At 38.9% G+C, this 14,784-nt stretch overlaps 1 protein-coding gene across 15 annotated transcripts in view; it reads right to left on the minus strand.

The window, feature by feature from the left end:
• Positions 1-33: 33 nt before the first annotated feature.
• The window catches only part of LOC122878315 (discs large homolog 1-like protein), a 110,464-nt gene continuing 95,713 nt past the window's right edge, over positions 34-14,784 (minus strand). For 14 of the 15 annotated variants that reach the window (XM_044200980.1, XM_044200979.1, XM_044200983.1 and 11 more), the window contains 9 exons: positions 13,557-13,620; positions 11,988-12,003; positions 9,762-9,803; positions 9,245-9,295; positions 8,765-8,866; positions 7,294-7,466; positions 7,046-7,155; positions 6,293-6,384; positions 34-4,949 (listed from right to left, as the gene is read on the minus strand). In XM_044200980.1, coding sequence (XP_044056915.1) covers positions 4,843-4,949; positions 6,293-6,384; positions 7,046-7,155; positions 7,294-7,466; positions 8,765-8,866; positions 9,245-9,295; positions 9,762-9,803; positions 11,988-12,003; positions 13,557-13,620 — 757 coding nt within the window. In that variant the 3' untranslated portion in view covers positions 34-4,842. The remainder of the gene's footprint in view (positions 4,950-6,292; positions 6,385-7,045; positions 7,156-7,293; positions 7,467-8,764; positions 8,867-9,244; positions 9,296-9,761; positions 9,804-11,987; positions 12,004-13,556; positions 13,621-14,784) is intronic. The other variant, XM_044200982.1, reaches the window with a different exon arrangement.

The raw sequence follows: 14,784 nt of genomic DNA on the forward strand, positions 1-14,784 counted from the left end.
TATGATGCAATGGAACACATGACATGAGAGAAGTGAGTTTGGCGAAACAGGTGAACTGTGCCAGATTTATTCAATATGCCTAATCGTCCTCGCAGGTCAACTTTTAACCTGTTAGGTTTGACATATATATGTGTTTTGCTGAAATATTCCCTGGTTTGATACAAGGAATGTACAACATTAAACATGGTTAGTCGTGAATGTAGAATGTGTCATTATTGGCAAGAGGCCAGAGGCGTAAAGTGGGGGCGGGCAATTTTGGCCCCTTCCCTACTTCCTACCCCTTACTTCTGGTGCCCTTGCTTGGACCACACCCATCCTTGAACTCGGCCTTCATTTTGATCACAACTACATACCTGTAAAGTTTTGTAACTGCATTTTGCACGGTTGTGACGCTATCGCGTTGACAAAATCTGTCCACACACAGACAGACAGACATATAAACACCTGGCAAAATACTCAAAACTGCTTCTGTGGTAGTTCCCGCTACAGTAGGTGTCTCCAGGACCACATTTTGCCATGATGGCACACACACGCACGCACACACACACACACACACAGACTCACAAGAAGCCGCACGCTGTCACGGCTGGTAAATATATTCGTATTTACAGTTATTATATCATATTCACATTCATACACATTCCACAACTCAAAAAGAAAAATCATCTCTGGTCATCAGAAGAGGGATTTCAGTAAATCTCAATAGACTTTTATTTATTTTGTACCAAAATAGGCAGTTAGAGCAGGGATAAATATTATAATATGTTAGATATAGATCCATCTCTGTAATAGATTCTTTGCATCGGTGCTTTACTCTAACAGACAGTGGCATGGTCCCCTGGCTAAAACACACAGCCAGACTCGTACAGAGAGTCCAGTTCTGTCAACTGACAACACCAATGGTTTACTCGATTCATAGAGGATTATATATGAAAAGAAATAATTTAGCTTAACATTCTGTGAAGAAATATTAAAGCTTTCAAAACACATGTGGTCAAAACTATTTATTATTTCGGCCTAAGAGCTACTCTGTTGACAGAACGGTCTTTCTGTATGTCTCTGGTCTCCAGTCAGCTTGGAGGAGTCGCCTCAGGGTTGAGGGTGGAGATGGGAAGTGGATGGCTGACAAGGTCCCTACACGGGCTGTATTACCAAAAGCATCTTGGTATTTCTTGAGATTATTGTCATGTTTCAGGTTAGCCCCATTTGTGACTTCACTCTCTTTTAGCTCTGATTTTGGTCTTTACCAACTCCTGAAGGAAATATCTTTCTCCTTAGCTGCTAAAAAGCACCACTCTATTCACCAGCTAGTCGCTAACTGTCTGCAGTTTGGTGCTGAGCAGGCAGTGTACAGTGGGTTTTAAGAGCTTTTTCACTGAAAATGACGCTGTGAGAGCGTTGAGAGTGAACCAAAACAATAAAGTTGTGGCCAGACATCTAAACAATGAGCTGAAACTCACTATAAAGATCTGTAAGCCGAGGGGAGCTGTAGATTCCGATGATTATTTTCTGTAAGTTCATCGCTACGAGCGACCCCTTTCACATTGTTTTCATATTTCATATTGTTTTCACATTTGATACACTGTTATTATTGATTATAGTTGCTTTTAGGGAAACACCAAATCGTTATTTACCCAGCAGAGGGTCGCGTGATCTCACAGCTGTCTACTATCTGCCGGAAAGACAAAATGTTTGCCGGAGGCTAAACCAACATTTCAATGGTTTATTTCCACAGACTGTGACGTTTTTTTTTGTAAATAAACAAAAGTTCCATTCACTGCTGTTCCTGCCAAAGCTGTCGATCAGCGGTACAGCGTGAAACCAACGGCAAGATGTGAATTATGCTACCCGTGGGTATCCTTGTGCTCATGCATGATACAAACAAAGCAGGGACCCGCTTGTAAAAACATTGCTCCATAGCCCTATTTAGGATACTAAAATTTATTTTAGATTAGTGCTAGATTTAGCACATGTAAATTGCCCTGATGAAAAAAAAAAAAACACAGGACAATAAAACAGCTGCAGTGCTGAAATATATGAAGAGAAGAAAAATCGTTTTTACTGCACACAACATAGTGAGGATTCTTTTCTTCAGTGCAAGTAAACTTAACTAATATATTATGTGACATGTGTTCACCTGTTTTGAAGCAAGTTTGCTTCTCCTCAGTCTTTGTTATGAGCTGCAAAGACTCTGGGAAGACCGCTACAGTCAACCGTTGTGCAAAGCGAGGGTCACATGACTGACAGACCGACAGACCGACAGACCGGCATCAATAGGCTACTATCGTACTGTAAAGTCGCATGTTGTAGCGCCTATAAAGCGGGAAATGGTGCTTCAAAATAATAACATTGTTCTGGAAATTCACTAAATTTGCGGTCAAAAACTCGTTGGATGTTGGATTTAGACATTGGTTCAGCCTCGGGCAAACATTTTATCTTTCTGTGCAAACTGTAGACATCTGTGGGACCATCATGAATATACCTTTGAAGATACAAACCATTGCTGCATAGCAGGTAAAAATATAACGCTTTGATTGTCCACCATCAAGGAGTAATGGATGGAGCGCTGAGGTCATGAACGGAGCTAGTTTGAGGTGTTATTTATGCACACAGGGACTGAAAGCTCAAACTTATAAATCCAGCATGAAAAAAACGTGTTGCCAAAAGAGCTCTAGCAGTTGATTAGTTAGTCCTGACAGAAGAGTTCACCTGATGTCTTTAACTACACAACAATAGCATGACATACAGCAAATGCGATAACTGCAAAAAACAAAAACCTGACCTCTTTAGCTCTTTCAAACCAGCATAATCATCACTGATAACTGAAAGAAAAGTGAGTGTATCACATATCCAAAAACCAGAAACACTGGGATGGTATCAGTTCTGTCACGCTAAGATGCTTTTAAGAAACCAGCCCTCATTAGTGCAACTACAGTAAGAAGGAAAGCTATAACTATGATGCTGATGATTATGATCATGATGATAATGTTGATGAAGATGACACACTGTTTAATGCTGGAGTGCTCAACTAATGTCACACTGTGTGTGGAGAAGGAGAGGGGGAGAGAGATGAAGGCTTGAGACAGAGAGGAGGAAGAGGAGGAACAGGGGAGGTAGAGAAGCCTTTGTGGGATGAAGATTTGGGTAATACAGACCCAAGTTTTTTTAAACTGAAGATCTGGGCCCGTATTCATCAACTATCACTTTTGGACTTAAATGAAAGATAAAAGCAAAAATCTTTTACTTTTACTCCCACTAGCCTTAAAAATTAAAGCTATTTAACACATTTTGAAATATAATATTCTTAAATTTAATTATTTTAGAAGGATTGTGCAGAATATTATTGGTCATAGTTGGAGCAATATGTTTAATTCAGGATAAGGTAGTTTAAGCCTATTATTTGCATTTGTTTCAAACATTTAATAGGATTTTACACTTTTTCTTCTTTTTGTTTTTAGCATTCATCAGGGTGCAAACAACAAGAGTAAAGCTGTCATTGATTTTGTTTTCTTTCCATGCATCTTCATTATCTGCACTTGTCAATGTGGCACTAAATTACTCTTATCTGTTTTCTTTGGTGTACCTCGTCTACCAACAGCAGAATTTCTTTTCTGGTCTACTTTAGTTTTCTTTTTTGTTTCCATTTCAGCCCATTATTTTGTCCATATTTGTAGATTTGTATATTATAAATATATTAGATTAAGCATTTTTAAATACAATAAACAGGGCAGTAAATCCTTGTTTCCGATTGGCTGTTCCTACTCTGAGCAAACATGTAATTAATCATTTGATTACTTGAAAGCTGCTCTTTAAGTTTACTCCGCTGTAAGTAGGAGTAAGACACTTGATAAATGTGTCCTAATCTTTACTTATAACTTATTTTTGGCTATAATTCGCAGATATTTAATGAATACGGGCCCGTGTCTCCAAATGGCCTCTAAAACCATTATGAGGTCTATTTACTCATTTACTTAAAAACAAAATGGCAATTTATTTATTTATTTTAAAGCAATCTAATTTAGTATTCCATTTAAGTTTTGATTGAGAATTTCTGCTTGTTACAAGAAATATCAACAAGTGTCTTATGCTTATGATTATTTTCTTGCTACATCTCTAAACAGTAATGGTACTATAGTTTCATTTTGGCCCTTGATACCAAAATGCTGGGGCACATTATAAATTTTTCACATCTTATCTAAAGTCTGTAGACAGTCGAAAGAGGAAAGGAGGAGGAAGGGGTGGGATATGACAGAAGATAGAAAAAGACAAGAAAGATAAAAACTCTAAACAGGAGCAATGCCAGTTGCAATGTCAATCGCAGGAAAGTCGGACAGACAGGGAAGGAGATCAAGATTTTGTCCCAAAAACATGCTCTTAAAGCTACAGCGTGCAAAAGTCTGCCTCTTGGTGACAATATTATCATTACAAACCCATACATGAATGCATTACCCTTCGTTAATATGAAAACAACAACGACAACAACAATAAGAACAATAATGAAATCAAATCAGATAATGGTACATGTCGCCTTGATTTGAACCACCTCCTTAAACATTAAGGAACCGAGCTGTAGGAAGATCCACCAATAGGCTGCTGGACAGACTTTAGCTCCTCCCACTTCAGGAAGTAGCAGTCCCAGATAGTCCCAGCCTCGTCTGACTTTATGTGCTTGTGTAAATGTGAGTGTGTGTGTGTGTAGTGATGTGTGTTTAAGAGAGAGAGAGAGAGAGAGAGAGAGAGAGAGAGAGAGAGAGAGAGAGAGAGAGAAGCAGGCTGATAATAGAAAATTAGAGAAGTAGGAAGTGCTTCATGTGTGTGATCATGTAGTATGTGTGTGTTTATTCAGAGTCGCTCCTTGGTGGGCACCCAGATGTAAGGACCAGACTGCTCCTCAATAACCTGCTTCACCTGCGAATACACTTCCTCTAGAGATGCGCCCTGGACTATAGCTGCAGACAGAGAGAGAGAGAGAGAGAGAGACAGAGCGAAAGAGAAATTAATATCCAAAAGATTTCTTAACCCACCAAAAAACATATTACCAGTAACCCTCAGTGTGTGCAAAAAGGAACTACAATCAAAATCTCCATTAAAGGAGGAGTAACCTTTAAAGGGCAACATCTGTGTATTTGAGTGTGTGTTTGTGTATGTTTGTTCTTTACACATTTGCTCCCTATGTGGGAAAATAAAATGATGAATCTGTTCCCCCAAGACCAATAAGTACAGCCATGTTTGAACCAAACATAATGTCTGGCTTGTGAAAATGTAATGTAGCACTTTCTGAATCTCTTGTGGGTGACTTGCTCACTTTACATAAAATGGTTACACATTGGACAGTGAAATCTTTCGCGTTCTACTCAATAATGCTACTTTTGTTAAAGGAGTGGTTCAATGTTTTGGGAAATACGATTATTCTTTTTCTTACCCAAAGTTAGATGAGAAGATCGACTGTGAAAACAAGACTCCAGAAAGTCACTGCACCGGCTGTTGTTTGTTAAGAAATAGTTACAACATAACTCCACATTAAACCAAATTGTTTCCATTTTTGTTTTTGTACGGATTAAATAAACAAGATACTGGCCGCCCCAGTAGTGTAATAGTTAAGGCGCATATTCCCTAACTGTAATGTCCACAGTTCGATTATGTCTGGAGAACCTTTGCTACACCTGTCTCTCTCTCCTGTTTGCCGTCTCTCTCTACACCTCGAATAAAGGCTAAAAATACCCCAAAAAATCTTTAAACAAACAAGATACAGTGTTTATATAACCTCATATAATATAATAATAATCTCATCAAAAGTTCCATTCAGTAGCTGTTCTGGAGCTTTCAATTATATCACCTCAACATGTACTCAATACAGCGTGTTAATGAGTGAGCTTTAGAGGTGCTTTTGAGAGAGCCAGGCTAGCTCCAGCTAGCACTAGCCTCCAGTCCTTATGCTAAGCTACATCAGGCTAACCACATCCTGACTCCAGCTACGTAGTAAAAGCGCATACATATAAGTGACATAAAAGTGGTATCAATCATCTCATCTAACTCTTGCAAAGAAAGCAAAAAAACATATTTCCCAAGATGTCAAACCATTTCTTTAACATTTGAGCCGTGGTGGACTATTCCCAGAACTCTTTCTTGGTCCTGAGCTGACATTGTCTCCCATGGAAAACTGACTGTGACTCCAGTTCCCACATGAACTCATCACAGAAGATTCACAGAAAATGAATGGGTTCAGGTGCATGTGGGGAAGGAACAGCAGCTTGTGTCTGTATGTGTACATGTTTGTGTGCTAATAACTAACCGGTGAAGAACTCTGTGAACTCCTGCTCCAGTTTGACAGCTCTGTCGAAGGTCTTCCTCGCCTGCTCCTCAGTGAAACGCTTATTCATCTCTCTGGAGAGACAGACAACAGTTCCAATATCAAGGGACAGAGCGAGAATTTAAAACATCTTTTACATGAAACTAAACCCTTAGCAATCAAGTTCAACAGTGGTCAAATGCCATGATGATAATTAACTTTCATTACACTGGAACTGCACCTTGGAAACAGCAGTTGACAAAACAATCTCTCCACAAGGTCCATTTAGTAGCTTGTTCTGAAGCTTTCAACCATATGACAGGGGGGCCTGTGCAGTCATGTTAGATGTTCATTCCTCATAGCACTTTCAGGATCTCTCATTCATGTTGGCTTAAAAGTTGAGCATGAGAGTCGAGCTGCTGACAAGGACCATGTGATATGGCCGAAACCTCCAAAACAAGCTACTAAATGGACCTTGTGGTGAGATTGTTTTTGTCAACTGCTGTTGCCAAGAATCAACTTTAAAGTTCAACTTGTATGACAACATGGAAGAGAGATCCTAAAAGTGCTCAGAGTCTTTGAACATCTCCAGCTCCATGACAACTGAACAGGCTCCTATATGCTGATGAGGAACATGTGATGTGGTAGAAAGCTTACAAAAGACGCTACTAAATGGACCTTGTGGTGAGATCGTTTAGCTGAAACACAGGATGATGTATATGTCATGGTGGTGGTGTTGATATTTACGCTACTTACAGGATGTTGTCGACATTGCGTGGTCTAATGAAGATAGCGATGGGATGGAGGCCTGCCATCTGGAGACGCTTTATTGCATTCCCTGATACATCCAGTATACAGTGTTTACCCTGGGAGAGAGATATAAAACAGGAATAAAACTATTTAACAACTTCTTCCTGTCCTCCATCAATCCCTCCATTTACTCCTGTATGTTTCCTCCTTTGTACTGTATCTCCTCTCTCCTCATACTCTCTCTTTAAACTCACCTTGTCAGCGACTTCTTTGACAGACTGTATGCTGGTTCCATACAGATGGTTGTTATACTGTCCAGCCTCTATGAACTTGTGTTCCTGGATCTCCTGCTCCATGAGCTCTCTGGAGGACATGAAGTGGTAATCTCTGCCGTCCAACTCGTAGTCTCGCCGCGGCCGCGTGGTGTCTGAGGACCATAGATTTTAGACAGATTAAGGTATTGTTTAAGAATAAATATAATCTCATATATATGTATATAATTCATTGTATTACTAATTTTGCGTGTGCTGTTTTGTTTGTGTCAAGCTGTCTGTATTTGTATTTGTTGGTGTCAAAAACTAGCTTAAGCTTTAAATGTTGTGGTATTTGGTTGATGCTATGTACTTTTCCCTATTCAAAAAAAACCCCAGAATAAATAAATAAAAAGTATAAATGTATCTTTATATCCAACTCAAGCACACTTTTATTACATATTTAATTTCTACATATTACAAATATACTGAAGAAAAAAACAAACACTTGATAAATGTGTCCTAATCTTTACTTTTAGCGAATAACTTTATTTTGGCTATTAAGGGACAGTTTGTTGCGAGCAGTTTCATGTAGGAACTATCGGTAGAAAGAAAATTGTTCCTACAGGAAACGGCTCACAACAAATCTGTGGTTTATCTTGAGTAACCAGGTCATGATTTCTGGAAAGAGACATTGCTGTTGAGTTTTTAAAATGTATTTTTTTGGCGCTTTGAGCACCACAAGCCGAGTGCCATACAGTCCCACTATATAAAAAAAAATGCAGACATCTCTACGGCTGATATCTCCAAAACTCGGCACCTCACACCAAAACAATCTAGATGGAGAAATAGCACTACAGGTAAGAGGACAAATATTTTGATTTTGGGGTGAATTGTCCTTTTAAGGTTGTTCTGAAGCATAATTTTCAGATACTTAATAAATACAGACCTGGGGTCCAAATGGAACAGTAGTAGATAGGATAAGGTAAAATGGCTCCCTTCTCACATCTGACTTCTTTGCAAATTGGGTAAAAGACAAGGCAACGAATTTTTGAGGAACACATTAGCTTGAATTAATTCAATTTAATCCTTGATTTGATCTTTTACTTTCAGTTCACAGCTCTTCTTGGGCTCAGTTTTACAGTTTTAACATTCAAGCTGCCTGTCAAACAAGTAATCTCTTCAAACTGTCTGGGAACAGTGACAAATCATAAAAGTGCAAAAGTTGTCCATCTTCATTTAATCTCCTTTCAGTTTGGTGCTCAACTAAATACCAAAGAAAACCCCATCAACTTCCAGTGAGTTCATAAAAATGTGCTGAAAATTATACAACAAAAATCTAACATTTAATTTTATGTCAGCTTTCATTATAAACATGATTTTAGAGTTTTCACAATGTGTGTTAAGGTAAAGATTGCCTTGTATGCATTTTAAAGGTCACTGCTGGGATTTATCACAAAGTTAAGACACTCACGTGGGACGCAGGAGCCAAACTTGTCAGGAAACTCAGAGATGAGGTCATCGTTGACCCGATCTTTCATTGGTCCAAGCACGATGACTGGCCGCGTGTAATTAACTGGGATATGACAAACAGAAACAGGTCAACAAACACACACAGTAAGTTGAGTTAAGAAACTTAAAAACAAAAACTAATAAACATCCAGTTTTCTCCATGTATTTCTGTTTAAGTAGCTTTAAAGCTGCACTAATCATAATTTCTATATTAACAATGGATCAGCTCTACAGAGCTTGTTAGCATCTTTTTAGCTCAATGCTTTGGTTTTACAGACCTCAACTTTACTGTTTCACCGCTCTCATCAGCTGTTTTCAGTGACAAAGCTCTGATAAACCCACTGTATACTCCCTGCTCAGTACCAATGGCAGACAGACAAAGTTAGCGACTAGCTGGTGAACATAGTGGAGCATTTAGCATGATGTGAAGTTGAGCACCAACCTTCCTGCTGCATGACAGGTTGGTAGGTGAGGAAGGTCTCCTCCTGGCCAGCTGATTGGACAAACAGAAATGATGGACACATTTAAAGACACAGTGGATGGGATTATTGACCATAAAGCACACCGTCACCCTTTTCTACTTTTGGACTAAACTTCTTCAACAGCTCTGGGAAAGCAGGCTGGAGAAGCAGAGAAAGGTAACTTGCGCACACACACACACGCACACACACACACACACACACACACACACACACACACACACACACAGACACTCACATGCACATAAGAACACATATATCACAACACACAAATACACATGTGCATGTATGCATGAGACACCCACAAGCACACACAGAGAAACACACACACAAACCAGCAGCAACATAAAGTGGCTGAGGTTTGAAAATAAAATACAAACTGAACAAGAAAGAGCAAAGAAGGAAGACAAAGAGAAGAAAAGAAAGACATAGGGAGAAACAAAGAAAGAGATAGATAGATAGAGGAGGGTCTAGACTTACAGGAACAACTCTCACTATCGCTGGTGCCAGAGGTTACCAGCTCTGGAAGGACAAGACAGGTCAGAGTCAGCAACACACACACAGACAAACACACACAGACTCACATTCTTTCTACCACTGACACACTCTCACTCATAACAGAAACCGTCAGCCACACAATATCATTCCATCAATCTATTTTCTATATTCACTTATCGTGTCCAGCAGGAGGCTGAATCCTATCCAAGCACGCATTACACAATCCCTAGCAAAACCTACATGGTAGTATTGCCCATAACTAGTAAAATGAACTTCATGTCTAAATTCAGTGGAGTGCCCTTTACAGGGAGCGGTTACAAGTCCGTGGACCTGGACAAGAAACATGAGCGTGTGTTTTTCCAAACATTACACCTATATGTGATCTTTGAACATGTAATTTCAAAACCATGGACATTAATATGCTGCTATAACAGCCTCCACTCTGCTGCAGGGATTTGTTCCCATTCATCCACAAGAGCATTAGTGAGGTCGGCCGTTGATGTTAGTAATGAGGCCTGGCTCGCAGTCTGTGTTCCAGTTCATCTCAAAGGTGCTGGATGGGGCTGAGGGCCGGGCTCTGGGCAGGCCAGCCAAGTTCTTCACACCAAACTGAGAAAACCTGTATGGGAACTCACTTTGTACATGGCATTGTCATGTGTAAACAGGAAAAAACCTTCCCCAATCTATGGTCACAAAGTTGGAAATACACTATTACACTGTTTGCTGTATATTAAGATTCTTTAATTAGGACTAAGGGGCCTCGACCAAACCATTAAAAACAGGTGTGTCCAGAAGATACAGCTCAGGATTGAAACTAAGACTCGGCTACTGAGTTCTCACATAATGTTATCAAATGAATTAAAGTCATTTCCTTTACTCTCCATGAAACATATATAATAATACACTGGCTTTTATATACACTACCGTTCAAAACTTTGGAGTCGCCTGCCACAAAAGCTTGATTTATATATTTTTGAATAGTCTTTCATGCTTTTAGGTTGTGGAAAGTCCTTTTTACAAATAGATGTTATTTTGCATGAAGGGTTTGCAAAAAAAGTAATATTTTGCACATGGAGAAGAAAACACATGAACCAGACTGACAACTGAAAGGACAGAAAGAGACAAAGATACCTCTGAGCAACAGTTAAATATTAATATAAGAAATCAGCAGTCATTGGTAAAAGAAATTGGAAGCTTAGCATTAAAATCTGTGCAGATTTAAATAGGAACAGGCTCCTGTTTCAGTGTCAAGTGCCCAACAATGCCTCTAACACGCTGGAATTAACAGGCATGTTGCTTTAGCAAAGCTAGTCTTAAAACTTCAAAATAGAAATTGTAGGTTAGTCTAGGGTTAGCACTATTGGAATTGGATCAGCAGCTGAACAGACTACGGACTGACAAATCACAGTTTAAACCTATTCAATCTAACCACTGAGTAGACTGCAGAGGGGCCAAAGAAAAACGGGTTCCCAAAATATTTAGAGCCCAATTGCAAGCACAGTTGTGGTTCAAAAATGATCTAGGGTCACTTATGCTTTTCTGGACTGGAAAACAAATAAAAAATCGAAGAGAATTTGTGGGAAAAAATGGTTACAACAGTATTCTCCACTGTCATGCAACACTCACATCGACTAAATGGAAGTTTTTATCATTTAATTATTCTAAAACTCTTTCAAATGTAAATAATACATTTGGTGTATAATAATACTGTTTTACCGTACTTGTACTTAAGTAGGACTTAAGAAATCCAGGGCTTTCACTTGTAACAGTATCTTTAAATTGTGTTTTTGCTGCTTTTACTTAAGTGATAGATCTGAATTCTTCTACCAGCACTGAACATTGTTTCATATACTATAGCAGAGTTTTTCTGAATGCTTCCAGTTCAAATATTAGCACACTTGGTTTCTGGCTGGCCTAGATCTACACCCTTTGTATTTTGCAAATTGAATAAGCTGTCAGTAAAAAACCCACCTATTGTCAGAACTGATTGAACTAAACTATCCCAGACAGCGGCCTTATGGATTCAAACTTTACAATCCTTTACAGTCAACTTTACTTCCTCCATCCCAGAGCAGGATTTAGGAGGAGGAGGATTTAAGTGATAAGATAAGAGTTGAGGTGAAAGGTACAGTCATATCAGTCTGGTTTGCTAAGGAGCTGAAGTTACATATACTGACCAGCAGGTGTCCCTGATGGGAGAATACCTACCTTTATCATCCTGATCCTGCAGAGAGACAGAGAGAGAGAGCATTAATCATCATACCGAAGATGATCATGACAATCTTGACTGTTATCAGCAGAAGCCCTATTTGAAAGCTCATGGGTTCTGTATTCCTCACACACACACACACACACACACACACACAGTTTGAGTGAGCACAACTAATTAGCAGTTTTTCTCAAAGCACAGAGCCAGGGGATCGAGCATGTGTGTGTGTGTGATCATTTTTAATTATCAGCTCTTCACCATGCAGAGTTGCTGATTGCAGACTTGCTGATTCACACAGTGCGAGGAAAACAGAGAGCGAGTGAGAGAGCGAGCCAACAACACAGTGATATCAATAGCTTGTGTTCGACTCGTGTGTCAGCTCTCATCATCACACTGTGTGAAGTGTGATTAAAGTCAAGATGTCGTCGCCTCGCCTGTGATCTCAGACTGGAACTTTCGACATCACAAATATAAAAGTAACAAAAAGTGAGTCTGTGTACTTTTAATTAGTCTCTAATTAATAGTTAATCTGTCTACACTTTTCCTAGTGACATGGCTGTCACTGATGAAGGACATTTTTAGTCAACTCTTAGTCATAGGAATTCTTTGCCTCATCAATTTGTTGATTTAACTCCAAAACATTTGAATTGTTTCTGCAGGGTTACTGTTGCTCTGTAGATGAAAACTATCATGCAGAAGGATCTTTTAAAATCAAAAAAATCTAGTGTGAATTAAAGGACAAAGCATTTTTATGAACATTTTTGGGATATTAGTGATGTGACTTTTTAGAGGTTCAGAGTAATCAGATTATTTCCTAGTCAACAAAGATCCAAATGACTGATTGGTTTGATGTGTATGTGCGTATGAAATATGCTATACAAGTAACGTTGCCTTGCCTTTACCAAACAAATGAAATGCACTTTTCTGTTTGACAGTTTAGATGAGAAATGACCCCTATGAATAGAAAGGTTTAACATCTCTGTGTGGAAGTATTGTTTCTAGTCTGGTTTTATTAACAGCACAGTTATATGCTGACAGGTGAAAAAAACACGTTCCTCTGCAAATAACACAATGTCAAACCTCCTTCTGCACCTGGTTTAACAGTATTTCACCACAGTCTAATTTGAGTTTTCATCTGAGAACTGAAGCTCACTGGAAAGCTATTATTAAGAGTTGCATGTAGTATTCATGTTTTATGTTATTAGAAGTGTCTTTAGAGTGTGTTTTTAGACACTTCATTATGGTTATTGCAATATTCGCCCCTTGGCCGCTTTAACACAGTCCACTGCTTTTATTAATTTGCCAACATTCATCTTAAACACCTGCTTTTGAGAATATTTGACACACAGGAGAATAACAGCACACTCTCATAAATAGGGTTTAATCTGTTTTTCAGCAACAACGTTTAGTCTTAATGTTATGAATGAAAAGGGAGCACTCATTACTCATTTGAGTAATGAACCCAATGCTGGTTAGTGCACCAATGCTTTCTGCTTGATAGGAAGGTTAACTCCAAGGTGTGACTTTTTGAGTTGTGACTTAGGTTTATGAATCAGGTTGCTACTCACCGATCTGTCCTGAGACCTCGTCACTCTGACTGCCTTTAATCTCGACCTCTCCTTCTTCTCTGCCCTGTGAGATAGATAGAAGGACAGAAAAAAAACAACATTAAGAGAAATGCTGAGACACAACCAACAGAGTAGGGATAGAAGCAAATACAAGAAAATGTAGCTGACTTCAACTGACTTCATATCCCCCCTGTTTGTCTGAAAAACCGACACATAAACACAGATTCAAAGTTTAAAAAGGAGTTTGTCATGCTCTAAGACTGTGAAACGCTGCCTACACAACAGTAATTGTTCACAGTAACCAGGTGAATTTTTAACCCTGTTATCACAGAATCGTCCTCTTAAAGCATTTGGCACCCTGAAACTGTAGAACTACTTTAATCTCACAGTCAGATGTTTTCACATCTGAAAAATATACAAACAAAGCCAAAATATCACATAACGTCCCTTTATTCAAAAAGAAATTTTACAGCTTACTATAATTGAAGTATTTTTGGATTTATCTTGTCTATAAGCAGGACTGTGATATTATGGGATTTTTGACTAGTAGTGAAAGGGAGCTGATTGAATTTTGTGGATTTTAATATCTAGATATTATGTAACTTGACAGTAAAGAGCAGATAGCATGTTCATGTCCACTTCATCTGAATGGGCTACAATTACCTTATAACAAATGCAAAGGGATGAGAGTGAGACAAGACCAAAATACTTCAGCCATACGGTAGAAAAGACACTTTCTCCTCATAGAGGGTCTGCTTGCTCCTGCCAGGGAGACAGTTTTGTCTGCTAAGTTTAAATTTAGATTTGTCGCTTCCTTTGGAGGGCCATTTCCTGCTGGTGATCATATTCAACACTAGAATTTCAAATAAGGTGAATCTCCAGTGTCTCAGTTCAGGGACGTGTTTCTCTGTTGAAGCCTCATTTTATAATTTAGGCTGACAAGCCAGATGTGTTTTTAAACAAAATTTTAGCAGCTTTTAGCCTCCTGATGTCTGTAAAAAGCCAAACAGCTTTCACTGAAAACAGACCAACAGCATTGAGGTCCACAGCATAAATTACAATAATAACTAAGGGAAAAATGTTAGACTGCAGGCTATTCTTCAGTTTTAGGCTTTACATCCCAACAATAGCGTCATGCAAGCATGTTTATACTACTGCATCGGCAAATAAATTGTATTTGTTTCTCCTTTTGTCTCAATTCTATTGTCCCCTCCTCTCTCTTCCTTTT

Source organism: Siniperca chuatsi, linkage group LG6 (genome assembly GCF_020085105.1).
Source record: "Siniperca chuatsi isolate FFG_IHB_CAS linkage group LG6, ASM2008510v1, whole genome shotgun sequence".
NCBI classification, from domain to species: Eukaryota; Metazoa; Chordata; class Actinopteri; order Centrarchiformes; family Sinipercidae; genus Siniperca; species Siniperca chuatsi.